Genomic DNA, 26,299 nt, shown 5'->3' on the forward strand with positions numbered 1-26,299 from the left:
TGAAAGAATGGGCCGCTCTCAGGAGCTCAGTGAATTCCAGCGTGGAACTGTCATAGGATGCCACTTGTGCAACAAATCCAGTCGTGAAATTTCCTCGCTCCTAAATATTCCACAGTCAACTGTCAGCTCTATTATAACAAAATGGAAGCGTTTGGGAAAAACAGCAACTCAGCCACGAAGTGGTAGGCCACGTAAAGTGACGGAGAGGGGTCAGCGGATGCTGAAGCGCATAGTGCAAAGAGGTCGCCGACTTTCTGCACAGTCAATTGCTACAGAGCTACAAACTTCATGTGACCTTCAGATTAGCCCAAGTACAGTACGCAGAGAGCTTCATGGAATGGGTTTCCATGGCCGAGCAGCTGCAGCCAAGCCACACATCACCAAGTGCAATGCAAGGCGTCGGATGCAATGGTGTAAAGCACGCCGCCACTGGCCTCTAGAGCAGTGGAGACGCGTTCTCTGGAGTGATGAATCACGCTTTACCATCTGGCAATCTGATGGACGAGTCTGGGTTTGGAGGTTGCCAGGAGAACGGTACATTTCAGATTGCATTGTGCCAACTGTGAAATTTGGTGGAGGAGGAATTATGGTATGGGGTTGTTTTTCAGGAGCTGGGCTTGGCCCCTTAGTTCCAGTGAAAGGAACATTGAATGCTTCAGGATACCAAAACATTTTGGACAATTCCATGCTCCCAACCTTGTGGGAACAGTTTGGAGCGGGCCCCTTCCTCTTCCAACATGACTGTGCACCAGTGCACAAAGCAAGGTCCATAAAGACGTGGATGACAGAGTCTGGTGTGGATGAACTTGACTGGCCTGCACAGAGTCCTGACCTGAACCCGATAGAACACCTTTGGGATGAATTAGAGCGGAGACTGAGAGCCAGGCCTTCTCGACCAACATCAGTGTGTGACCTCACCAATGCGCTTTTGGAAGAATGGTCAAAAATTCCTATAAACACTCTCCTCAACCTTGTGGACAGTCTTCCCAGAAGAGTTGAAGCTGTAATAGCTGCAAAAGGTGGACCGACATCATATTGAATTCTATGAGTTAGGAATGGGATGGCACTTCAGTTCATAGAATGAGTAAAGGCAGGTGAGCGAATACTTTTGGTAATATAGTGTATAATTGGCCATATGTGTCACTAGCACCCTGCTGCTGCTGCTGCCACTGCTGCTGCTGGAGGGAAGGAAAGGGAGATCACAGCTTTGACAAGGTGATTGTTGGATGGCTCTTGCTTTGACATGTCAGGTAAGCCTTATCTTGGCAAACACCTCTGAACTTTCGAGCCCTTCTAAGACTTATTATTAGTAGGAACCCGCAAGAAGCAGTCTGTCTGATTTTAGCAGCTGTTTAACTGCTGTCAGTAAAGTTATCTTCATAATGTAGCAGAGAATAACACTAAGGGTTTAAACTTTAAGCGCGTGTCCTTCACATATAATCTGGATTTAATGAGATATTTATACCGTCTCATGAGGATATTTCTAGTAGCTCTGCTGTGGATAGAAAATGTACAGTAGTTTGTCGGTAGACCAACCACTGAATAAACTGAATACATAATGCCCCTAAGCGGCCCGTGGCATGTGGCATTCAATGAGCATTCATTAACCTTTACTGCAGCTGCAACAGTTACCTGAATTAAGTGAGACAGTTAGGTATATTGTTCAGACAGGTTATCCTGTAAAGATCAGCGAGCGGAGAAGCCAGCTCCAACAAACTCAAAACACAAACCAATTACACATACAATAAATGCAATTTTATTTTTTGATTTTCATTGTCACTGAATATGGCTGTGGGGAATAGGGGGGTAAAGGTCAGAGTTTGGATAAGTGTCCCTCTTTGCTTGTCTAAATGACAAATGTCACACCAGCCAACAGAGGGGCTTCAGCGTGCAGGAGAATGATGAGTGGACAGACAGGTAAAGGGAGTATATGGGGAGTGTGAAAAAAGTAGGGAGGGGACCAGAAAGTAGATGTGGCGAAGATGTGCAATGTAAAGTGGCAAGCGGTGACAGTGCCGAACAAATTTAGAGAACAGCCAGTGCAAGGCTGCCTGGGGTGTTGCCACAGGGGAGTTGGGAGGCATGTAAAGCAATGACATGCACATACAGACCACTGGTGTTATTCATCCAAAGTCCATAAAATAAAAATAAAAAATCTTGATGATTCAGAATTGTTTTAACACCATATGTAGTTACTTTTCATTTCATAAACTAAAGAAAGGTAAATGTGGCAAATTAACACCTTTGTCAGACCTCCTACCTGTAAAGACCCACAACATTTACTTGTTAGGCCTCATTGAATTGTTAGGACTTGTTAGGCTGTAAAGATTTGCTAGCTGATGAGAGTGTGCTAACATGGGCCTCTAAACAACCTACTGAGAATCTAAAAATGAAGCATAATGATGCCAATAAAACTAAAAGGCAAAAAAAAGATTACTGATCCCCTGTCATGTGATTGACGGTATGACAAGCAAGTAGAGCTCCCCCTGGTGGCTGGCTGCAATATAGGTCATAAGCCCCACCTCCTTCATGTTAGTGGATGAATTTTGGAGTGGATTTCTTTTTTCAAGGACAGGGTCTGTCATTTTAGGTAGTTAATATAATGCAGATGTATGTTCAAGTGAGAGAAGTTTTTGACGCTATAAAAACAGGTTGTGACATAATGATGATTGACAGTTGCCATGGGCAACTGCTCGGTGAAGCTGTCCTGTAGGATCTTGAGAGTAGGACAAAAATACTGCATAATAGCGGTTGTACAGACTAGTCAACTAGTCAGTGGTTGACTTCACTAGACTTCGCTAGTAATGATGCTCCCCTCAGGGAAGTCTCCTACTGACAATGAAAACTAGCACATTGACTCTGCTCTAGTTTAAAACCCACACACTAAGAACTGTGATTGTGTATAAGAAAAGTGTCTACTGAAAAACATAAAGTCCAATTGCTAGCTTAAATGTCTGGCAGAAACCTTAAATTCAGGCCCCTAAAAGACTAAGAAAACTAAATACAAATGCATGGGGGCAAGATTATGGGTTTGAAATGACAAACTGAAAGGAGGAGAACAAATTGTCAAATAGTCAGGCGAGTGGGGCGGCTTGATAGTCTGACACTGTTTATTTGTGCCGTGAACAACCTGTAATCACAAACTGCACAGAAAGTCCGTTGAGCGTGAACAAATTTCTCTGCATCCGACACATCAGAAAAGCATGTGGTATATTAGAGGATGTTATAATGCCGTGTTCTCAAGCATCCTATCCCTCATGGCCTCTAATCTAGTGATTATCTAATAACAGGCTAATGCCACGCATCATGAATACAACATACGTTAACAATGTTAATGAGACATTTCACTGACGGATATAAAGATTGTATCATCACCCTCTGACACAGGGTGTCAACAGCGCAGTGTGTCATAAGCTGGTGTGCACAGTGTCTAATTGTGGAATGCCAGCATCCTGATGTCCCGTCTATTTGAAGAACAAATCACGTACTCATGTGACAGTGTAGCTCTGAATTCCTGTTTGTGCAATCCTAACTTTTCTCCTCTTTTCTTTCACCCAGCTTCCCTACATACATGTAGCACATTAATTGTGTATTAAAGGCTTCATATTGTAGCTCCTGGACTGAACTGTTTCAGTGGTATTAATTCAGCATGGAGCACACTTGTATCAGATCCCATTAAAAATACAAATGGGCCATAAACAGCCTCAAAACTCCATGAAATAATGTGTTTATTATATAAGATAAGATGTAAGATAAGATAATCCTTATCTTTATTTGCTTCTGGCAAACAGCACCTGAGTCAAGTGGAACCATGCCGGAGACATCAGAGAGGGCAAAAACGGTGGCTTCATCCCCTTCTAAAGGAATGGCACGGGGAGGAGGAGGGCACTGGCACAATGTTTGTCTCATGACTTAGAGAGGCACATGGGGCTTCTAGAAACTGGTTACCATCTGTTGTCTGTCTTTGAATTAGCTTGACATCCTGATGAGAAACACGACTTCACAATATATGTCTGCCTCTCTTTCTGTCTCTTTGCATCAATGACTTGGACTCACAAAGACTGGCAACTGCCATTACACGGCCCTCCTCTCCCACTCTCCAACAGCCACCACCCCCTTGTTCTCCCTCCTCATCGCTTGCTATATATTTCAGTCTGGTCTGAAGATAGACGAGAATCTGCTGTGGGATTATGTACTGTGAGCTGCTAATAATGTTGAAGAGCCTCTTGGGTTCCCACTCCCGAAGCAACGGTGCAATAAAGCTAGGAGCTGGGAAATACATGGCTATTTAATGGAAACCGAAGCTTCTGAGCTGCTGTGCTATATTTACAGGTAGTCTTTCTGCCTCGTTTTTTTTTTTTTTTTTTTGCACCTTGCACTTGTCTGCCTCGCCTGCCTACCCGTCAGCCACCTTGGAGGAGGCCTGGCATCTGCTGTTCCCTGTGACTCCCCTACAGCCTCCCACGACACTGCCACAACAGACACTCAACTTGTACGGGCAATAATGCCAGAACTAGTGCGAGCGCAGGAATTCTGATTGCCGTTAAAAGTGACACTGGGTTATGAAGCACAAAACAGGTGACAAAGAAAGGGAATTATGGTGTTATTCACAAAATGTGGAGAAAAGGGGCACAATAGAATGCTCTCTTCATCACAATTTGTTGTTTGTTGTGCTTAGTGCTGCTGCCCAGTTTCCCAACTATTCAAATCTTGCCATTTAGTTTGTACCATCTGTCTCACACCGAAGTCAGAATGACACAACAGGGCCACTGTTTTGTTGTCTTGTTCTATTTATTCCTCGATAATGAGAAATCAGCAGAGGGACTGGCATGGTGCTTGCTGCCGCACATATACACCCATGATAGTCTTCCTGGGCCATATGGCTTGTCTACAGGGGGTACTTGACTCTTCTGACTCTGTGGCACCAGAAGCACAGATCTTGATCTCTCATCTTCAGAGGCTTGTCATGAATTCTGCAATTCTCCAGGATCCTGGTTGAAACAGACTTTTTTTGCAATGTCTCCACTGGATACTGGATACTCCTCTGTCATTGCCGTGCACGTGTGTTACTGTAACTGACAGGTGGCTCGATTGCCAAAAAGCCGCTGTAAAATCAGTGAGAAGGGATGGTATCTAGGGGGACGTGCTGTGGGATTTAAGCTGTCATAATTGTCCTTCCTCTTTGTGGGACACTTTGTCTGCATGCAGTAATCCTGACTTTAGCCTTGTGTGTGTTCAGTGTGTCACTTCTTCAAAAGAGAAGGCAGCACCGTGTGACTAATTACACACTCTTGGAATGTCTGAAGGGGCACAGATTGAGGATGGCATGCATGCAATGTTTAATTCTGCATCACGGCGTGAAGACTTTTAAACCTAGAGCTGGTCTGACTCTGCAGCAGCGGGCTCTAGCAAGACTTACTTGTAATCCCTACTGTCGCAAACAATAAAGCACACCCTCCCACAGAGCTGGTCTGAATGAAGAAATGCACACCGGAATATACTGCAATTAATACGTATTTCATTGAATGGAAAATGCCACAAACAAATGTTGATTACACAGTTAGCGTCAGAGCAGGAGTGGAATCAGCCCAGTTTGGCATCACTCTCAATTGAACCTGCCCACTTGAATCTTTTTGTTCAGGGTAAAATTTCGTTCCTGACGCTCAAAGGAGACAGAGGTTAGTAATTGAGAACGACATCATTACACAAACCTTTTGTCATGCTTGCTTCATCCATTCTCTGTGTGCTTTTCGTCTGGTATCCATCTCTCTATCTATTGTCTTGCACAGAGCTGGGACAAGGGTTACCTTTTATTTCATCTCTGAATTGGTACCGCTGCTGTCTCAATTCAGCAATCCTACCATGCTTGCTATCACAGTAAAAGGCCATTTTTTTGCAATCTTGAGCAGCAAATAAAAACATTAAATGAAAAACTAGATCAACTTCTATACAGAATGCACAGTGAACATGCATCCCCATCAAATGTCATTATCTACGTAAACCAGAATTTAAATTCAACAATATCATGTGCATATGACAAGACGCTCAAAGTAAGCAAACAGTGAAATATGCATTGATAATTGTATCTTTTTTCCAAAACCCAGAAGAAAAAATTGGAGTTGTTTTTTGCCCAGCAAACATTAATTTCAGTCCCTCACATCTGGAAGAGTCCAAATCCTGGCAGGGGGCCACCTCAGGCACAACCATGCTGGGCAGCGTGGCCCAGCAGGTCCAGTACCATCACAGACAAAGAGTGAGGTCCCACGGAGCACACATGCAGAGAGAAGGTCACAGATCGTGCTGAACCAGCTGAACACAAACAGCTTCGTCCACCCTGTATGAGGCCGAAACTTGTAGAGCTGCCCCTGGTTCAGACTCTGGACATTCTCCATGCCTGTCAGGGTATATTATTGTCATGTTACCACTGTGTGGTCTAATACTCACCCTTATAAAAATGTATGGAGGCATTTCAGTCACATGAAATCTTTTATTCTAGCAAGGCATGCATCCATATGTCTTCCCTACATATGAGCATTGTGTTACTCAATGTGGTATGTAAATTCTGATTATTTCAGATGTACATTAGCCTGCTCAGATACACCACAAGGCTCAGTGACTCAGTGAAATGTGGTTCAGTATCCTCAAGTATTGAAACCTTGAGCTGCTGACATTGAGTCATTACCGCTTAGAGCTGCATTTGAAACCTTGAACTTTCACAGGTCAGGCTGGGAAAGGCTATTTTCTGTATATTCGTCCCAGTAAATTACCTTGTCTGAGGTTTATACACAGTGTCTTAAGACATTATAAGGTATGGTCTTAGAGCTATGACCATGAACTAATTTAAAAAAAAACAAAAAAAACAAAACAAGTCTTATGAATTTTGTGGCAAAATTCCTCGTTGTCCATGCCCGATAGAACATGTGTCAACACATGTATTTCCAGCCTTGAAGGTTCTGGAACTACAAGTCTACCAGTTTCCCTGATAAAAACAAACCATCCAGAACCGTAGTCTCTCTAAATAACTATGATGCACATTTCAGTTTTACTGCATTCTCTTGATATTCATTCCTCACACTGTAAGAAATGGCTTTGTGAGCGTGCCATCATGTGAGCAAATATGTGTTTGGTTCAGCACTCCTAAGCAGGTGCTGAGGAAACATCAAAGGTGCTGTGGGCATGCTCAACCCACATGCACTCCTCAATATCCCTGCAGATTTGTCTGGCAGACGTTGCTCTGATTTGACCGGTTGCCAGTTTGTTTTTCATCAAAAGAGGTTAAACTTTCTGGTCAGTTTTGCTCATCTTTATTAAATGCAAATGTGAAAAGGCTCTTCTCATTCCAAGGTGCAGGTGGAAAGTGTCAGGATTCAGCAGCCTGACAGCAGGCGGATGAATATCCATTCCAACATAAACCACTGCTGATGTGCGAATGTTATACACCCAATCAACCGCCCCTCCTTTTTTCATGAGCCATGTGAGACAGGTGCTGCTGTGTGCCGTGTCGTGGGACTGAGTGGCATTTTAAACTGAACTCGCCATTCTTACCTGCACCTGCATTGTGTCTCCAGAGCAACCGCTTTCCCATTTAGCGCCTGACAATATCCAAGCTTTCTATTCATTTCCCGTCGTTCAGGCTGGAGGAAATGAATCACGGGGCTGTCAAGGAGAGGCACAGGAGCAATAACAGAAGTGTGTGAGAAGAGAAACTTTGATATGTGAGGTTTACTCACTCTTTATTCCTCATGGACCCTTGGGGTATGTTATGGGACATCACACTGCAAGACTGTGGCTCCTAAAGCTAACAGACCAGCAGGTGTAATTTCATCTGCCCATCTTTTTCTTCTTTGGCTCCGCCTGCCTCCCACCTTTGCTCAGACCATCTATTTTCTTCTTTTCTCTCACACAAGCTGCCTGACGGTCTGCCCAGTGTCAATTTCATTTACATCACAAACGACATCACCGATCTTCAGCTTTAAGAAAATACTATCAGACACAAATCACTTTAATAATCAAAGCACCATTATTTTTGTGAACATGAATCAATGCAGACTGGGTAATACACATCAGTAGTATTGAAAAGTACTTATTTATTGCTCACACCCAGTCATAGAGTATACACACACACAACACATACACAAAAGAATGTGAGCACTAAAAACAAAACTGAATTAATAAAAGATAAAAAAAAAAAAATAAAAAAAAAAAGAACTGTGGGTGGCATAGATGAAAAGTCAAAAGATCACCAAAAACAATAACTTCCATTGTTTGGCAGCCAAAAATGACTGCAACAAAATCAATCCACTGAAGAATTATTTCTGATTTCTAATTCAATTTTCTGACAATTGACACAATGACTTTGCCATGGCCAGCAAGATATGGCTAAATGGGATTGAAGGTTTCCCATTAATCCTGAATGTAAGAGAAGGAATTGGAGCCAGAGATTTTACACCAGTGTATCTCTATGTTAATATCACGACATGTGACAGTTTTCAAAACTGAAGACTGGGTAGTCTCACGCACATTAACAGTACTCCCATCAACGACATGAAAACATAGCCTTTGATGATTACTGTGAAGAGTTGTTTTTTGTTTTTCTATTCCAACGGGGGCTTATTAAAAGGTCAATTCATTCGCTTTCCATAATGAGACATGGTGTCACAGATGTTGCAGCCACTCTACGTTTCTGATTAGACTTTCCTGTTATGAGTCTTCTGTGGATCGCCATTGTCTCCCTCTGTATGAATATTGCAACAGAACCACATAGAGTGTGTCTCATGGCAGGTTGAGCATTGCAAAACATGTAGATACAGTAGATTTGTTTTTACACTAGAATACATGCCACTCTATAAGTTGTTTAGCATTGAATGAAGCTTTTGGACAGCAGCAATGAAATTATTATGATTTCTTTATTTTATTGCTAATTTTCCAACAATTTTATATCGTCCTCTTTTCACTTAGCCTGTGCAATAAAAGATCTCATAAAAGAACTTGGGCAGCACATTGCACATTGTTATCGCGCTCCTCTGACAACATGTTGGTGTGACTTTTATTATGGAGCCTTGTGCTTCACTTTCTCAGGCTCTCACCTCTGTGATGAAACTGATATTTTAAGGTCTGCCATCTGCAGAAGTGCCAAAACAGCCTGGGAGTTCTTCTGGATGTGTATGGATCAATCTGAGATGATTCCCCCGGTCCCTTTTGCTAGGAGGATGAACTGTTATGCACATTCTCAATCTCTCTCTCTCTTTCTCTCTCTCTCTCACACACACATTTAATGATTTTTCCGAAGTGAACAAAACAATTAAGTAAAGCCTGCAGCATCAAAGTCCTTCAGTTAAAGCTCAGAAGCCTGTAGGGAGGTGTAGTGGAGACTAAAGACAATCAAAGAAATCAAAAGGTAAGTGAGTAAAAAGGCGCAGCGTGTTTATTCTTTAGCCTCAAGCATCAGTGAGGTTACCTCTTAGGGATCTCCTCATGTTCTTTGAACACCTTTGTTCTCCAACACTCGCACCAGCTGTGAACAGAGGCTAAAGACCAGTGCAACTCCTCCGTATCAATCATCAGTGCTGGTTATGTTGCACCCAATTTATGGGCCTTGTACCAAACGTTTTAAAGGCAGTGCCTATGTTTCTTGGTCCTTTTTGTTTCTGTGCCATAGAAACAAGTTTGTAGTTAAGTCTTTGCTTCATTTGAGGTTTCCTGGAAAAAAAAAAAGGTGTGTAGATCTGTTTTGTAATTGTATTGAAAATGGAAAAGTGTTGAACCCAATCAAAAATCAAATGAGGTTATTATAACTTAAGTTCGGGAACAACACCACGCCCCATGTCATTCTATTTTCCTATAAAAGTGTGCCTTAACCCTCTCCGCCTCTGTTCAACTCAGTTCTCAAGCTCCACCCTCCCAGTCACTCTCTTTTCTTTTCATCCTCTTCCTCCTTTCATTACAGGAACCAGGGGGTCCAAGGAGCTGAAGCCAGAGATGTGCCTCCACCTCCATCTACACATTCCATCTACCGCTCTTCCCTTCGACCTCTCTCATCCCTTTCCTTCTACCCCTTTCATCCATCCCCTCGACCCCTCTTATCCCTCCATCCATTTCCCTCCATGTCCTGTCTACCAGTGCACTTCTTCGCATTAATTAAGGAACGGTCCTTGTTCGTGAATTACCAAATAGAAGATGGAAGTAGTTAGGCTGATGTGGCCTATCTTATCCATTTATTAGTTTTTCCCTTTCAGAAATTCACACAATTTTTTTAGAACTGTGCCAGTCTTATTTAATCTTATAGAGATCAGCAAACTAGATTTGTTTTGACTTTGTCGTTCTCTGTTTTTGTTTCTTCCAGAAAGGCCTGAATAACAGCTTCCATAGAGAACATGAGAATATGATTAATATGATGCCTTTATCCTGCTGGTTATGAGGAGAAATGCACATTAGATGCTGAAGTAGAGGCTATTTGTTGGATGATGATTTAGAACACTGCAATAACACATATCTAGTTAAAACCTAGCTAATTAATATTCATGAATTACAAGAGCATGATTTTTCTGTCCCGCCCATCTGTCTACTTGTTAAGTTGACACTGGATGTGCCTGGCAAATGCAATTTGTTGGTGACTGTGGAAGAAGTGATTACACTGTCGTGGAGTTCATGCGTTGTTTACAGTAGTTACAACAGTCATGGTGTCCTTTTTTTGGTGAAATAAAACAAAGGTCCAAATGTAAAATGCCCAACAGTAGGGAAATAAATGCTATGAATGGGGGATACAGATGTGAACACACTTCGAAGATGAGGACAAATGTGTTTGATATAACTAGTTTTGATTGACTCAAATAGACAAGACATCTTACACTCAACAGTGCAGCGGGAAATGAAAGTTTACACTAGATAACACACAGTGTATTGATTATATATGGGATGAATTCCAATTCTAACAATAACCCAAAGCTAGCCTGAATGCTGCTTATTGTAACGGATTCTTTGTTCAGATGGACCCACATCTGTATGTCTGCAACATAATCAGACTAAAATTATGATGGTGCTAAAAGGCTTTTGCTCTCCCGGGATTGCTGGTTTCATGATGAAAATTATATACATCTGAGTGCAAACAAAAAAACGCAGCTTGAAAAAGTCAAAAGTCATATACAGCATAAATGCACAGATTGCACAGGGGCAAAAATATAAATAAATATGAAAAAATAATCAGAAGACGCCAGTACATTGTACCTTTGATGGCAGAAAAACAATATTCTCTAAGACAGCACAATAAAACAGCAATAAAGGCAGGTTACAGCTGGCTCAAACACCATAATAATAAAATATCCAATTTGAGCTCAGATTTGGGGGGAAATCTGTGTTTATCATTTTTTTTGTTTTGTTTTGTTTTGTATTGGCTTCTGATTGTGTATGCGATAATCCTTTCTGGACAACATGCAAGTTTAGTCTAATTGCAAACAAAAACACATGCTTGATAAACCTCTCACATTAAACGTTTGTTTGTTGTTCCTCTAATTATGCGACACTGTGTATGCATTAGTGGAGCTCCAGTAGGGCTTGCACAGTCACCAACTAATTTTCAGTTCATAAAACTATGAATGTAATGATTTCATCATAGTATTCATAAGCTTTTTAAATCAGTGCAACAAATAAGATTTTTCGTTTTTAAAGTAACTTTAGTGTTTGCTTGTTTCCTTTTTCCATGATTAGCAGCATTTCTATTATATATACTGCAGCACAGAAGTCCTACACAACAGATCAGAAATTAAAAAAATATATATATAATAGGAGTGGAATTGTGAAACTCTGGCCCCTCAAAATAACTAAATTCCATATGTGGCATTATGCTGTATGTGTATGTGTGCTAATACCAAAACAATAAGATACCACCACAAACCATCACCCCCACATACAATTTGCTTAATCTGCCCCATGGCGTCAAGTTTGCTAGTTGTCAGCACAACTTGGATTGCCATATTTTCAACCTTTGTCTTATGAGGGGGGAAAAAAACAGTTTTTCTTTTTTTCTGTTACCTTCAGAAAACAGAATGCCGTAGGAGCCTGAGAGCCGCATGATTAGTGCTGACTGGGAACATCTGTGGATCAATTGTCCAGATTGACCATGTTGCGTTTTGATGGATTGCTTGCCACTTGTGATTGGCCCAGTAATTCAAAAAGACTGGAACTTTCGTTGTCCCATGCATACAAGCATGCGTCCTGTGTATGTATGTCATGTGTATCCTGTTATTGCTGCTTAATTGCAAATCAAAATGCTTCCTCTTGCCTACGGGGTGACAGGTCAAGGGTCAAACTGCAAATAATGACTTTCCCTTTGTGCACAGCATGCAACTCAGACCGTCGCTGACCCCATTTTAAAGCGGAGCGTGACCTGTTGATCCCCTTGTGTACAGCGTGTTTGCAGTGTTTGTGGCATTTTGAGGAGTGAGCCAAAGCACGAACAGTCTGACTGAATGTTTTGGTAATTCATGTTAATGGCGTTCATATAGCATGCTGTACATGCTTGCTCTTCCTAAACCTGTCGAGCTGATTATACATATACAGCACTAGTGCAGTAAACATAGACATTTACCTGAAACCAAGCTTTTCCTGTGCACAGAACTGTGGGCATTCTGTGCACATCTGGTACACACACTGCCTACAAGTTCCTACATTGGAGCGCCTGACTGGTGTTGAATCCTGAGATGGAGAGTTCTCATGGAAGCACACACTCTGTTAGCAGAGTTCGGGGTGTCGGTATCGATGCCAGCTTTTATCTGTACAGTTTGTTTTACAGGTCATTAGCGAGAACGTGCCTTTGACCTTAAGGCGTCTGTTTGTTCTGTGGAGTGTTCCCGTCAATAACGTGGGCGTGTCCGTGAATGTGTCGATGCTGCCATATGGATCAGTGATGCTGGCCAGCACTTTCCAGAAGTTTTTACAGTGTCCGATTGATTTCAATACGTCTTTCAAATTGTTCATCAAAATAGCATGTTTACAATACGGTTGTGCACACTGCTACTGTATCTATAATCACTACTGTTTGCATTGTCAGTTATCATGCATTATTTTTACACATGGTTATGTCTTTATTGATCATTACCAAAAAGGTAATCCTTTATAGTACAAGGATTGACCAGAGGCAGTTTGTGATTGCAGTTTGAAAATTCAGAATCTCGATATGACGCCAATTTCCTGTAAGGAATACATTGAGTGTTAATGGACAGTTGTACAGTGTGACATATGGTATATCAGCTTTTTATCTCCAAAATATTACAGCGATTTCTGTATATTTTATTTTCACACTGACCATGTAACATGTTGATGGATTCTCTAAAACCAGATCAATGGCCTGACCACAAAAAGCCATTACTGCATGGGCAAACCCCCACCTGTGGCTAAACATGGTCCAGGTTAAACCAGGTTCTGTTGGGACTGAAATGACACCATGATGCTCTGCGCTGCTAATTTTTAAAAGCCAGAAGCAATTTTAATTTTGAACATTGTTCACATCACATTGCAGAAAAAAAAACAACAAAAAATAAACTCCATCTGGCTATAGAGTCTGTGCCTCACTCTCTCAGTGACAAATGACCTTGACACAGAAGCAGTGTAAGTACAGATAGGCCCACTCACTTTATCAAAGGCACAAAAGGGAAAGGGTTAAGAGAAAGGGAATAACCATGGAAACAAAGAGAAAAAGCCATCCGTTGCTTTGTGCCCTTTTAAACTGTCAAGTAATGATTTAGGATGAGGCGGGGTGCGGGGCACACTCCCTTACAGCTAGGCCCATCACCTTAGGAAGAGGCAAATAAGACAGCAGGAAAGGCCGGAGGAGAGGCTAGAGGAGGGGTAGTGGGGAAAGTGTTGGAACGTAAAGGGGAAAAAATAAATCCATATCTGTGCCTGGATGCGTCTGTCCATGCCCCTCACTCGGAATTCATCGTCAGTCAAAAGCAAAATGTCACACCTTTCATCCATTCACCCTGAGCTGCGGACTTTTAATTGCTTGAGTAGAACATAGCTTGATCGAAGTGAAGCCGTGGCAGGGATGGAAGCAAGGTTTACCGGGAGCAGGAGGGCCAGGTGAGGGGCGATGGCAGTCGGCAACAAGACAAGAAAGCAATAAAACTGATAAATGATGCCAAGACACACCACCACATTCTCTGCTCTCACAGCAGCCCTTTTCACAGGCACACTTCTCCAGTACCGGGAGAACACCTAGAACACCTCACCCCCGCCCCAACACCCACCATCCCTCCATCACCTCCCTAGGGGACTGGACAGCTCTTATTGAAGACTCGTCTGTTTACAGATCAGCGCTTCCCATCGGGTTTTGGATCAATGGGATTATATTTCTTATAAAGCAGGACGGTACAGAGGAAGATGGGGGTGGCAAGAAGGGCGGCACAGTTTTTGTGGGAGTGTGACTGAAAGGCAGAGAAACAGGCCGTCAGAGAGGATGCGATGACTGAGCCATGGTTTGGGGAAAGAGTGGGGCTGAAGGGGTAATTGGGGGGTGGGTGGGTGGGTGGGGGGTTCGGGGGGTTAACGGAATAAAAGCCAATGCATAGAGATGGGATAGAAAATGGGAAGGTTATTGATCTCCTGTCTGTCTTCTCTTCAGAAGATCAGTGCAAACACAGGCCCTGGTGTTTATCATTTAGTCAATGCGAGGATGAGGACGCTCCGTCTGGGGATATGGAAATGGAAGGCAAACTCTGTGAAACAGCATGTTTGCATGATATAGATATTTCCCTAAAAGAACTTTGAAAGTCAACCTGGACACTAAGGGCAAAAGTCAAGATGTTTCCCGGGACAAAAATACCACCAAGTATTCACACACGCAAGCAGTTTGTTAAGCAGCATCCTGCCATGAGGACAACAGATTTGTTTTCAGTCGTTTGCCGTGCTGTTGAAGGAAAAAAACAAAAAAAAATATCACACTGGGTTTCTCCCAGAGGAATTTATTTTTGTGTTTGAAATCAGTCTCTCGTTGCGTTGCTCGCGATGTGTATGTTTTCCATGCGTACCGTATGCCCTTGAGGGGCCTGTGTTTACATGCATCTAGAGTTTAAATACATGGAGTGCGCTCTCTAATAATGATAAATCAAGCAAAATAGACTGCCTCACATTGTAAAAGAGTGCAGATGCAAGGGTCGAGTGTAGCGATTTGACTGCCAAGAAATGAGATGGAAAGTGCTTATTTAAACAATGAATGATGAATGTGGAGAATACATTTGCATATTTTGAATGATCAGGCGGTTAAGTTTCAAACGTTAAAGATTACACAAGAGCTATTTTGGAAATGTATTTAATTCACATTGAGATGGAGAGAGATTCAGGGAAAGTGAGCAAGAGAGAAATTCCTTAATTACTGGCAGCTCTCCAGAATGAGCCTTCTTACCAGTTTAGTTGTTGTTTGGGTTTTCGTCATTTTGATGTGTATTGTCTAAAGTGCTTCTGAGCAGTGTTTTCACTTCTTTGTCCCACCAAGAGGTGACACAAATGTATTCCTATTGCACACAGTGCTATTGATTTTTCTTAGGTGGGGGAATTAATCCGCTCTGAGCACAAATCATCTTCGAAGCAGACATTTATTCCCGCTTTCACCTCCAGTGTAACACCCCGGATACGTTTTTTCGCGTGGTAATTTGAGCGGGTGGATGCACTGGCATGCTCTGTCAACTTAAAGCCCCCATCTTCAGTCTTGGCCTCTTGAAAACACACACCGACCTACATAAAGATACACACTTGCCGCATGCAGGCACGCACAGATTAATGTCAAGGACTTTCCTATTTAGAATTCTAAAACATTATACATGCAGATTAAAGCCACATTTAACCACGCACCTACTCTGGGATATTCAGCGGGCTTGTCCCTTGTATTTCCTCCCCTCTCAAAGTGGCACCAAATGTAATCCTCCTTAATGGATGTGTAATATTTACACTTATACCATAATCGCTTAAACATTCATTTACAGGGCCATATTTGGTTGTTCGTGGCCCTGACAGCCTATTCATCAAAAAGTAAATGTGCAGAACCTCGCGCCCCTTGCAGCAATCAATCAATATGCTCCTCTCCCGGCTACCGTCAGTGCAGATACATCTCAGGCCAAAATTAATCACTGTGAAGTTTGCATAATCCCCCTCCACCTCCCCCACCCATTACCCCACGTTTGAGAACCTTTACCTTTGAAGACCATTTTGATGACTGAAGGGATTAATCAGAATCTCCTATTCTCAAAAGCTGATGAAATTGTCAGAGTTTATGCAGTGAATAATATGATATATAGAAAAGGGGTATTTATATTCAGCGATTGGATCTGTACTATTGCTCAACTGATTGTCTGGAATTTGAAATTTCTGCTTTTGATCTGACATCATAAAAGCCCGAGCATTGCTGCCTTCAACCATGCAATTTATATTGTGTTTAAGCATGCAAGATTTCATTAGAGAAGCTGAAATTGCCGTCTTGTGTGTAGGAAATTACTCAAAGTATCCTATTCTGATCATCATTAAAAGTCAATGCAGCTGTAAAATGTGTAATGTATGTAAATATTACAAAAGACTATTGATTTTCCTTTTTATTTCAGAGTGTAATGGGAGGTTTACTGTACCTGTGGATTAGCAAAAGTATGAAAACGCCCCATTCTAGACGCAATCTACCACAACAATCAAAAAGTATTTGGCCCTCCAGTGAGAACGGAAGCTTTTGTTTTTTTATTGAATTACATGTATCTTCACAAATATATTGAAGAAAACAATATATATGCAAAGCTCAAATAAATCACAGTTAACATGACCTTGGAACATCGAGGGAATGGACCTCTATCTATTCATGTTGCCCCTACATAAAAAGAGGAATGAATACAAAAGCTTCTCTTCAGGACTATTTAAACAGACGGCGTGAAAATGAAGTACGAGATAAATAACGACCACAAGAAACCCAATCTATTTTTACATGGTTAATTTGCAAACTTTAGCTGTTGGACCAAATGACAAATAGGCAGCAGCAGAAATTACATCATGATGACAACAACAAAAATAATAAACTAACAACTTTTACACAACCATAAATATTGAAGAAAACTCTTTGGTTAGATAACCAATAGATAAGCAGAATGCGCAGTCACCCATTCATACCCTGCCCTGCATCTTTCTTAGAACTAACCGACACTTGCAAGTAATTACTTAAATTAAATTTATTAAACATTTATGCTGCGCCTGTAAAATATTTGACTGGCCAAACTAGAGAATGCTGATAAAACTAGCATATTGTTGAAAATGATAGCTGACCATATACAGTACTGTCACAGTCACACACTATAATGTAGCTGTAAGCTGTATGTGTCAACAGCATTAACTCCTCCTTTGGAAATTAGAACTGTTGGAAAACAAGTGTTCTTTTGCTTCATGCTGTTTTATTATGTATATATCATTACATCTGTCAGATGTTTGTATACTCCTTATATAGTTTTCTCATGTCATATTGTCCCTTCAGCAAAGACAGTTAATGGAAAACAAGTCCACAGTTTAAAACTGACTAACCTGGCATAAATCGATATGATGCATTCTAATTGTGACTGATTCTAGCTCAAAGTCAAGCTTTGACTTGAAACTAAAATGTAATTTAATATGGTGTTCCTGAAACAAACAAACCCCAGTGAATTGCCCTTTCCATTTGGTCATGTCTGGTATGGTGTGTTTACATGGATTTGTTGGTTCAGAATTTGTGCTCTCAGAAAATCTTGGCTGTCCTCTACAGTTTGTGTTCTGAAAAAAAAAAAAAAAAAAAAACTTTATGCTAATGATGTGGAAATAAGATATCCTCTCCATGTTAGTGCACTTAAAATGATACATAAACATAAGAAATGTGAAGAGTTGGAAATAGACAGCTGGTGAGATGGAGAGAGTGAATCATTAAACAACTAAAATACAAAATGGAATATAGTGCATATGATGTCAAATGGGGGTGGATGTCACATATAAGTCATTATTAAATGACTTCCTGTATGTTTTAAATGTCTTAAAGGTGGCAGTGAGCAGTGCAGCAGCTAAACAGTTGTCATCAGGTATAACAGCAGAAATAAAGAGATTAAGACAGATCCAAATAGTTCCCTCAAGAGGGAGAAATGTCACTGACGTTACACATCATTAGAGCTGCAAAGTAGTTTACTTATGCTGTGCTGGAAAATGGAACGGAAAGTGAATGTGCCCCTAAGTCATAAGACATTAGCGTTCAACTGAAGCAAAACTAGTGTTTTGTTACTTTTCATTTACTACTAAAAAACACGTAGGTCTTTTATGACATGAATGGTAATTAAGAGAACCAACATTTGAAGCATCCTTTCATGCTGTAGTTTTATCCCAACGATCACGTCTACAAAGTTATATCAATCTGAAATCTGTCTGGCACATCTGTCAAAGCTGGTGATGGAAGAGCAATTTACAATGATTTTTGTTTTCACACGTCCTAAGTGGCCATCTCTGCACCCCGGACCTCAATAATGCTGATATCACATTCGGAAGTGAAAGAGCGATTCTGGGAAGAGGTCAAAGCAAAACAAAACATCAAGCACTGGATGACAAGGCCTGACTGCAAGTCTGATAATGGACGTACAGTAGGAGCTGGGAGGATTTTCTTAACAGTCTGTCACATTAAACACACCTATGATCGATAAATGTCAAATTAGATGTGCTCTTAAAAGCAATAGCTTATGCTCATGAAAAAGTGAATTTGTTCTGTAAAATACACACTATTGTGTACACACACAGCTGAATTTCTGTATATTTGTGCAAAATCTACATGTGATGTATTTGTGGTATATGTGTTTGTGGTGTCTGTGTTTGTGCGTGTGTTTGTACGTCTCACATCTAATAAAAGCCAGGGGGCTGCATTATTAGCATGTAAATTGAGTACTTAAAATAAATTAGTGAAACTGACAATTAATCTCCCGCTACAAATCAGTGTGAGTGCAAATTACCTCTGGATATTAAAATACTTCTGCAATAAAATCCACCTTATTTTCAGTGTAGGTACATTTAACATCCCAGATACAAATGAGTGCGCAGAATGGTCCCGCTTCTGTTTTTTCGTGCAGGCTTCTTCTTTGTGATGGAAATCAGTCTTGAAAATTGCTGGCAATTGCACCTGATCTGAAGACAAATATCATAAACCAGATTAGAAAGCCTGTGACAGTTTCATATTTCTACACACATTATTACTTCCTAGCAAAATCATTTCTGAGTGATATACTGTTGCTGTCATGTCAGCAGCTGTTCCCTGCTCCTCTAATTCTAATAACTGATTTATTTTGCTCTTCTGAAACACTGCGGCAGATGTGGTCTTCGTTATTCCGCACCTGCCCACAAGGTGTCCCCATTGTCTTCCTACCTTAGCCTGTCACCTGACAACGCATCACCTACCTTCTCAACTTTTTTTTAGAGTTAGCTAGCTATAGAGTTAGCCCTTAAAAACGGTTAAATGACCAACATGACAGCAGGTGAAAATGTAAAATTTGCACCACTGAGCAAGAGAGAGGGGGGTTTTTGCACGTGGTACCCTTCACTTAATGTTGTCGCGTCATTTCACCACCTTGAAATTTGAACTTTGCCATTTGTGACCTAGCCAGATGTTTCTGTGCTTGGGTTCAGGCCCTGTCTGCTGGTTTCCCAAAAAGGTGTACATCTGTGTGTTTATCACCCGAATATAAATCAAGGTGTTGATTGTAGTGCAACAATTACAACCGTACATGATCGCACTCATGCGTTGCTCAGCTATTTTCAGAGCTTTCACCGGTGTCAACATGCTGACATAACGTTTCGTTTTACAGCTTAATTAAAGCTCAGTTGACAAAAGAGTAAACAAGCGTACTGATGGACATCAAGTGTACGCAGTGAAATGTTGAGTTCGCTCAGCTTCAACCCAGATTTTGGCCTGATGACGACTGCTGTTGTGCAATCTATCATAATATCTACTTTCAGTTCAGATAAAGCACTGACATCCCCTCTTATATGTATGAAACAGACTGAAAGAGAGATGTTAGGACAGGTATCTAATGGACTAAAACAGCTACAAGAGTGACATAAGGTTACTGCACCCGCTATAATTAAATGTGGTTTCGTCTCTAGTGTACATTTATCTTTGTCATCATACTGCTCTAAAAGGCTCAGCTAACCATGAATAGAGATTACGGATATTTTGTCCTTTTGTCACCTTTTTAATTGCCTCTTACGAGCTGTTCTCAGAATGATAACTTGGGTGAAATTAAATTTACTACACCTATTTAATAAAATAAGGAGGAGTTTTGGCTCTAGGGGTGCTCTTATATGGAGAGAGCATGCCCACTTTTAGTCCCTTAAAAGCGTATATATTTTTTGGGGAGAATTTACAACTCACTAAAACAATAAATTTGACCCGAGGGTGGCAGCAGAGGAAAGGTCATGGCAGGGTTTATTCTCTGTATCATAATCTTTTTAGGGTTAGAGATGGATTTTTGTTTTTATTTCAGAAAGTGTGTTATTTTACTCTTTCCAATTACAGTTATATAACCGACTGACATACACTTTCACCAATATGACTATTACTTGAATACTATTATTAAGAGACATATTGAAGGTTGCGCTGAATATTTATGTAATGCTTGTTATATATTCTCTGCAATGGTCACTGGCTAATCATCAGATAGCAAACATTAACTGTGAAAGTCTGTGTAGTGCAAATATATTTTTGCAAATGCATGTTTGGTGCCATCTGCTGACTTCAAGCTGTGGAGTTGAAGGATTCCAGTCAAGTTCCTGGCATATGATAAACGCAGAAGAACAGCTGCCATAGTATAACTTTAGCTGCTAGGAGGAATAATGAACACATTGCAAGCCCCGCTTAATTGGGAAGACCCTTGAGCCTTGTAGTCTTATGGATACTGTAAATTTAACACTGCACTGCACTGTTCCACGTTACCTAATACATTGTTTTCACAAGTTAACATGAAAGAAGGGAGTGTCTCCTCGTCCACTCCGTGCTCCAGCGGGATCAAGAATTAGTGAGACAAAAAAGTCAGACAGTGTGTTGAAATGTGTTATTTAATTCTAATAAGTAATGAAATAACTGAAGAATATACATGAAATTAACTTTTAACTGCAGAGTACGATCTGACCGGATTTTGCGACAATGTTCCACATTAAGGCACCATGTAGTAAAGTAATACCATTCATACATGATGTACAACAATACTGACATACACATACAAAATGTCTCTTATCAATACATGACTGTGTGAAATAGCTCACAAAATAAAAAAGGGCTTCTTTCTGTTATCAGTTTTCCCATAATGGATGGTGTTCGTACATGTCATGGAGGACACGCCTGTGCTTGTGTTGGAACAGGCACTGTGGAGGTGTAATCACACAAGGGAGACTCTCCACCTCTCTGCAGGACCCGAGGAAAAGAACTTGACGCTGCTGTCTGGCACAACGCGGGTGTTTAAGTCTGAAAGGTGAATATGATTCTATTCTTATAAGGGAATTACATCTCAGCTGTGACTTTGTTATTGTTTCAAAAAAAATAATAATCGGAAAGTGTTTTTAGTTTGACACAATGGGACTTGTAAGCTGAATACTGTCTGTAGCCGTATATGAAAGAAACGGACAATACAATGCTAAATAGCAGCCCGTTAGCAGATATAAGCTTTCTCTCTTTGTTTCTCTTGCAGTCACGATGCCTGAAACTGCAGAAGTTGTGTCAGCCACCCTCACCACCAACAGAAACTGCACCATAGAAATAACCAATGTGAGCAGCAGCTACTGCCTCATCAACCCCAAGTAAGTGTGTAAATGTACATGATATTTTAAAATATAATAATATATAGGAAGAAACCTGGATGGATGAAGATGCATTAATGTTTACTGTATAACATTCAAATGAATGACTTCTGACATGAAAAGAGAATGTGATGAACAGAGGAATGACCTGATGTGTTTTCTCAACCATTTTTATTCTCTTTAATAATCAATAGACATATTTCCCGCATGAAAAGTAATGTTAATTCAGTGTGGTTATATTGCAGAAGAAAAGCTCAATGATATTGCAAGTTTCATATAGCAACCTACTATGTTGCCTAACAATACAGTGTCAGTTTTCCCACCTCTGACCAAAAAAGAAAGTTAATAAAAGTAAACAATGAAATAAATAAAAAATATTTGTGTCTATTGGAATTTGTGCCATGCTTCGGCATTCATCTAACCGCGGCAAGACAGCTCATATTTTGGACGGGCGGTTTTCATGTGTGACATTACTTTGCTGAAAACATCCACCTATCCATCATGCTGTGACACACACTGCCTCATTGCACATCACATGCAGGTACACTCGCTGTTGCTTAGAAGTCCACAGTAGTACTTCCAGTCACACTCCATCCATCAGCATAAGATGTTTCACCCTGGAAAGCCCAGCAGTCACAAAGTGCATTGACAGTCTGCACAAAACTCACAAAAGTGTGTTTTTTTCATCAACAGTGTGGGATATAAAAGTTTTCAACTGATCAGTAGTGATGGTAAAAATGTATCTCTTGGTGTCTTGTATAGGGTATACATGACAAGTGGCTTCTGCTTCCACCCGCCCCAACCCACAGTTCGTACCACCATGACTGAAGTGTGTTCCTTCACCAAGGACGACAACACTGCCACGGGCGCCGTCGGCCTGCTGACCTACGACTTGTTCCACATGCAGAGCCGGGTTTGCTCTGAGCGCATGGCCATCATGTTTTCCGTGCCCTTCGACCGTAATTTGTACAAGAACCGTCTGGCTGTGGGTGTGGTTGAGCACTCCCGTGCATGCGACAAACATCTGTATGACCAGATGTATGATGGGAAAGATCTCAGCAACTTCACCCACGCTGAGACAAGCGGCTCCGGGCTAGAATATAAAGCGAGAAATGTTGATTTGAGGGCCACGATGTCTACAGTTGGCAAAGCCATTGTTAAAGTGGAGCTCTACGATAAAATGGGTCATTAGTGCGCTGTCTGCCGGTGTTCTACTTTTTTCGTACTTGTTCTTGTGCCCACAGAAAGAATAAACTTAATTTAATTTGACTACTGCTGTCCCCCTGAAAAACATTCAGGAGAGGAAGACTGATTTTGCTGTCATCTGCATTTTGTGTCTGCTGAAAGATATCAATATCTGACAGCCAGCTCATTGATTCCCCATTAGCTTATTCCTTGGGCTCATGTGCATTGTACACACCCTTTTCTTTGATTATGGTAATAAAACATTCAGACCCAGTGCTTGTGTTATTTTGTGTTGACTATGTTTTCACTCAGTATGCTTTCAGTATTACTGATGAACAGTAATCATTTTTTAATCTCTTAGCTGGATCCAGCCAGTTCTAATGAGTAGCAACAGATGGAATATCTGCATAGATGTTTTTTTAATCGGCATGATAACAACATTGTTCTTCACTGGCTCTCCATTTTGCTTGATTGTGTGGCATTTGGAATGCAAAGGTCCAACAAAAGACAGAATAAGATTAAAGTGTCTCTTTAGATGTCTGCCTCAGCTTGTTTGGTTTGTTTTTTTCTCCTTTGCACAATGCCACACGATTGAGCTTCCCAAAATGATGTCTGTTAGTCAACCCTCTATTGTGTAAGAGAAAATGAATGTGATGAGTGAATGCTCCCAGGTTACCCAAGAGGTTGAGATCCAATAGGAAAATGTTGGAAACTATTCAGCTCTGCCATAGAATAGGGTGTGGTTGTGTTATCCCAGAATGGAAAACAGAGTTCTGTTTGTCTTGTCTTATGTTTGGGTGGGCCAGGCTTACTAATAAATGTGTCTAGAAAGAAGGTGTGTCCTTTCTAACTGGGATTGTGTTACAAAAGGGAGGGTTTACTGAACGATAGCCCACATCCTTGTTTAAAAAAAAATTACACCACCACCTCCCTTTCAGGTAACTTCTCCCACTTTGAGACTTGGAACGCGAACAGAGGTTTCTGAGCAGGTGAGTTGCTTAAAACTTCTAAGTAAAACAGTGTTTATAAGAAAGAAAGCTCAGCATCTTAAGAAAAGCAGTTTGAAAGATATAGATGTCTGATGAGGAATTAGTTTGATTCATGTATCTAATGATGAAAGGGGGTGATCATTTTCTTCAGTGTTTTCACTTTAACTTCATTAGTGCATGGTACTTAGGGCTGTAATTGAAGTGGTGCTCTCTCTCATGCGGCTGCAGCCATTCTCTGATTGTTCACAAATGTTTGGAAATCTCATTAGGCTGTGAAATGCATCGTTCACACTCAGTGCCAGTCGATGTGTGTCTTTGAAGGTCAGTGTAATGCCAATAGAATATATCAGCAGAGCAGAGGTCGGGAGCATGTTCTGTACTGTCGTGAGTGACATTGTCATTATTCCCCATGCATTTAGAAAGGGGAAAACAGCCAGCTGGATGACATCGAACTTTCCTTTTGTTTTACGAGCAGATCTCACAACCATTGCAACATGACAGAGTCAGCCGAAGCTGTTGCTGCCGACGTGAGCAGCAGGAGAAGTGTGACTATTGAAATCACAAATGTCACCAACAGCTACTGCCTCATCAACCCCAGGTAAGCCCTGACTGTGCTGGAGTCAAACATTTTACATGGATATGATTTTTTTTTTTTTTATGTATGTTTCTTTTTCTGGTTAGGGTGTACCTTGAGAATGGGGAGACATACAACCCACCTCAACCTACAGTGCGCCCCCTAAAGACAGAGGTTTGCACCTTCACCAAATCAAGTGGCAAAGCAACCGGCAGTGTTGGTGTACTGACCTATGACCTTTTTGAGAGGTCTCAAAACGACTACAGAGAGACCCTGGCCATCATGTTCGCAGTTCCCTGGGACTACAACTTGTACAAGAACTGGTTTGCGGTGGGCATCCATCAAAAGGGCCGCAACTGTGATAAGGCTTTGTACAAAGAAATGTACTATGAGAAGAATCAGCAGGAGCATGGGTTTGTCAGGGAGGAAGCCATTGGGTCAGGAATCAATTATGTGGGCAACTTCCTTGATGTCAAGGCAACCATGTGTCCAATGGGCAATGCCATCATGAAGGTGGAGTTGTGGGATAAGCTTTTCACACCCATGGGCCAGCAGTCGTACTAGCAACCCCTCCTAACCTGTATTTCTGTCATGTGTTTTGACAGCAGAATTCATCACTCCACTTCAGGCTTTTACCTGCCAGACTCATTCTAATACAGCGTGCACGCATGATTTAACAGATGTATTGTTGCTGACATGTGTCTGGATACCTGGCTATTACCCTACAGTAAATCTGCTTAAGATAAGAGTTTAGTGTGTTTATAAATCCAGGCAGCAATATCCCATCTTTATAACCAAAGCCCATCTCTGTTTCAATGGCATTCGGTTTTAAAATGGAATCTTTAGAAATGGAAATCAAAGAATGACTCACTGGAGGATGAGGGCACATGGCTTAATAAAATACACAGAGCGCTGGGCTGTATTTGCCTTGACACTGTAGTCTGATGAATAAAATAAAAAAATTTTGCTGGATCTATTTGTGTATGACTGTCGGTTGATTGAGTTTTAGAGGAGTGCAAAAGTGCTTAAAAAGAAATGGGATTGAAATTTTTTGAATTAAAAAATAAAAATATGTTTTTGTGCATGCATACTATCCAGAGAATGCAAAGGTTTACAGGGCTTCACAATGATCCCTCTGAAGGGAGACACAAACAAAGGCTGCAATTTTTTATTTCCATGACTGTACAGCGCAGGTATGCAACCTGCCTCATGTTGCACAACATCAAAGTGCATGTGTCGCTGCTAAGGCTGCATTTAGAGTACAGTAAGTCTTAATCTAACTTTTAAAAATCATATAGGAATCAGTTTTAGTCTATTTGATTTGATATACATACAAGAAGTTAATAAGAAGGTTGCAAAAATCTTGGCTTAGTACGTATCATTCTTATTGGTATAATTGATAAGAATGATAATTTAAATATCCTACTGCAAAATTATTAAAAAAAAAAAACTGATGCCATACCAGAGCATTCAATGTCTCCATGAACACTTATGTGAAAAGTAAATACCACGTCATTAAAAGGAGCTATTAAAAGATTTTTTTGTACTAAGAACTGTCTTGCTGTCCTTGCTGACTCAGAAGTAGATTTCCTTCTATTCTGTTCTGTTGTTAATTTTCAAAACACAATCATTATGAACAAGTAATCTCAAGGAAAAAGAATGCTTTTTTTGCGATTTATAATCTTGGTAAACAGGATTTAGGTGAAGACCCTATTATTATGAATGCTCTTTGACTCAT

General features: G+C 40.9%; 2 protein-coding genes across 3 annotated transcripts; both read left to right on the plus strand.

Annotated features, from left to right (window-relative positions):
• The first annotated feature begins 21,370 nt into the window (after positions 1-21,370).
• On the plus strand, positions 21,371-23,272 carry LOC311507274 (uncharacterized protein). Its single transcript, XM_084571562.1, has 3 exons — positions 21,371-21,488; positions 21,705-21,813; positions 22,576-23,272. The coding sequence occupies exons 2-3, from the start codon at positions 21,710-21,712 to the stop codon at positions 23,003-23,005; spliced, it is 534 nt and encodes a 177-aa protein (XP_084427688.1). The 5' UTR covers positions 21,371-21,488; positions 21,705-21,709; the 3' UTR covers positions 23,006-23,272.
• A 565-nt stretch (positions 23,273-23,837) lies between these two features.
• apnl (actinoporin-like protein) lies at positions 23,838-25,533 on the plus strand. 2 transcript variants are annotated; one of them, XM_084571558.1, is made up of 3 exons: positions 23,838-23,987; positions 24,463-24,585; positions 24,669-25,533. In XM_084571558.1, exons 2-3 carry the CDS (start codon positions 24,482-24,484, stop codon positions 25,123-25,125), a joined length of 561 nt encoding a protein of 186 aa, XP_084427684.1. In that variant the 5' UTR covers positions 23,838-23,987; positions 24,463-24,481; the 3' UTR covers positions 25,126-25,533. The 2 variants fall into 2 exon arrangements, with proteins under 2 accessions (XP_084427684.1, XP_084427685.1); XM_084571559.1 differs by lacking the exon at positions 23,838-23,987 and adding an exon at positions 24,026-24,371.
• The last annotated feature ends 766 nt before the right edge of the window (positions 25,534-26,299 follow it).

This window comes from Chelon labrosus (assembly GCF_963514085.1).
Source record: "Chelon labrosus genome assembly, chromosome: 21".
NCBI lineage: Eukaryota > Metazoa > Chordata > Actinopteri > Mugiliformes > Mugilidae > Chelon > Chelon labrosus.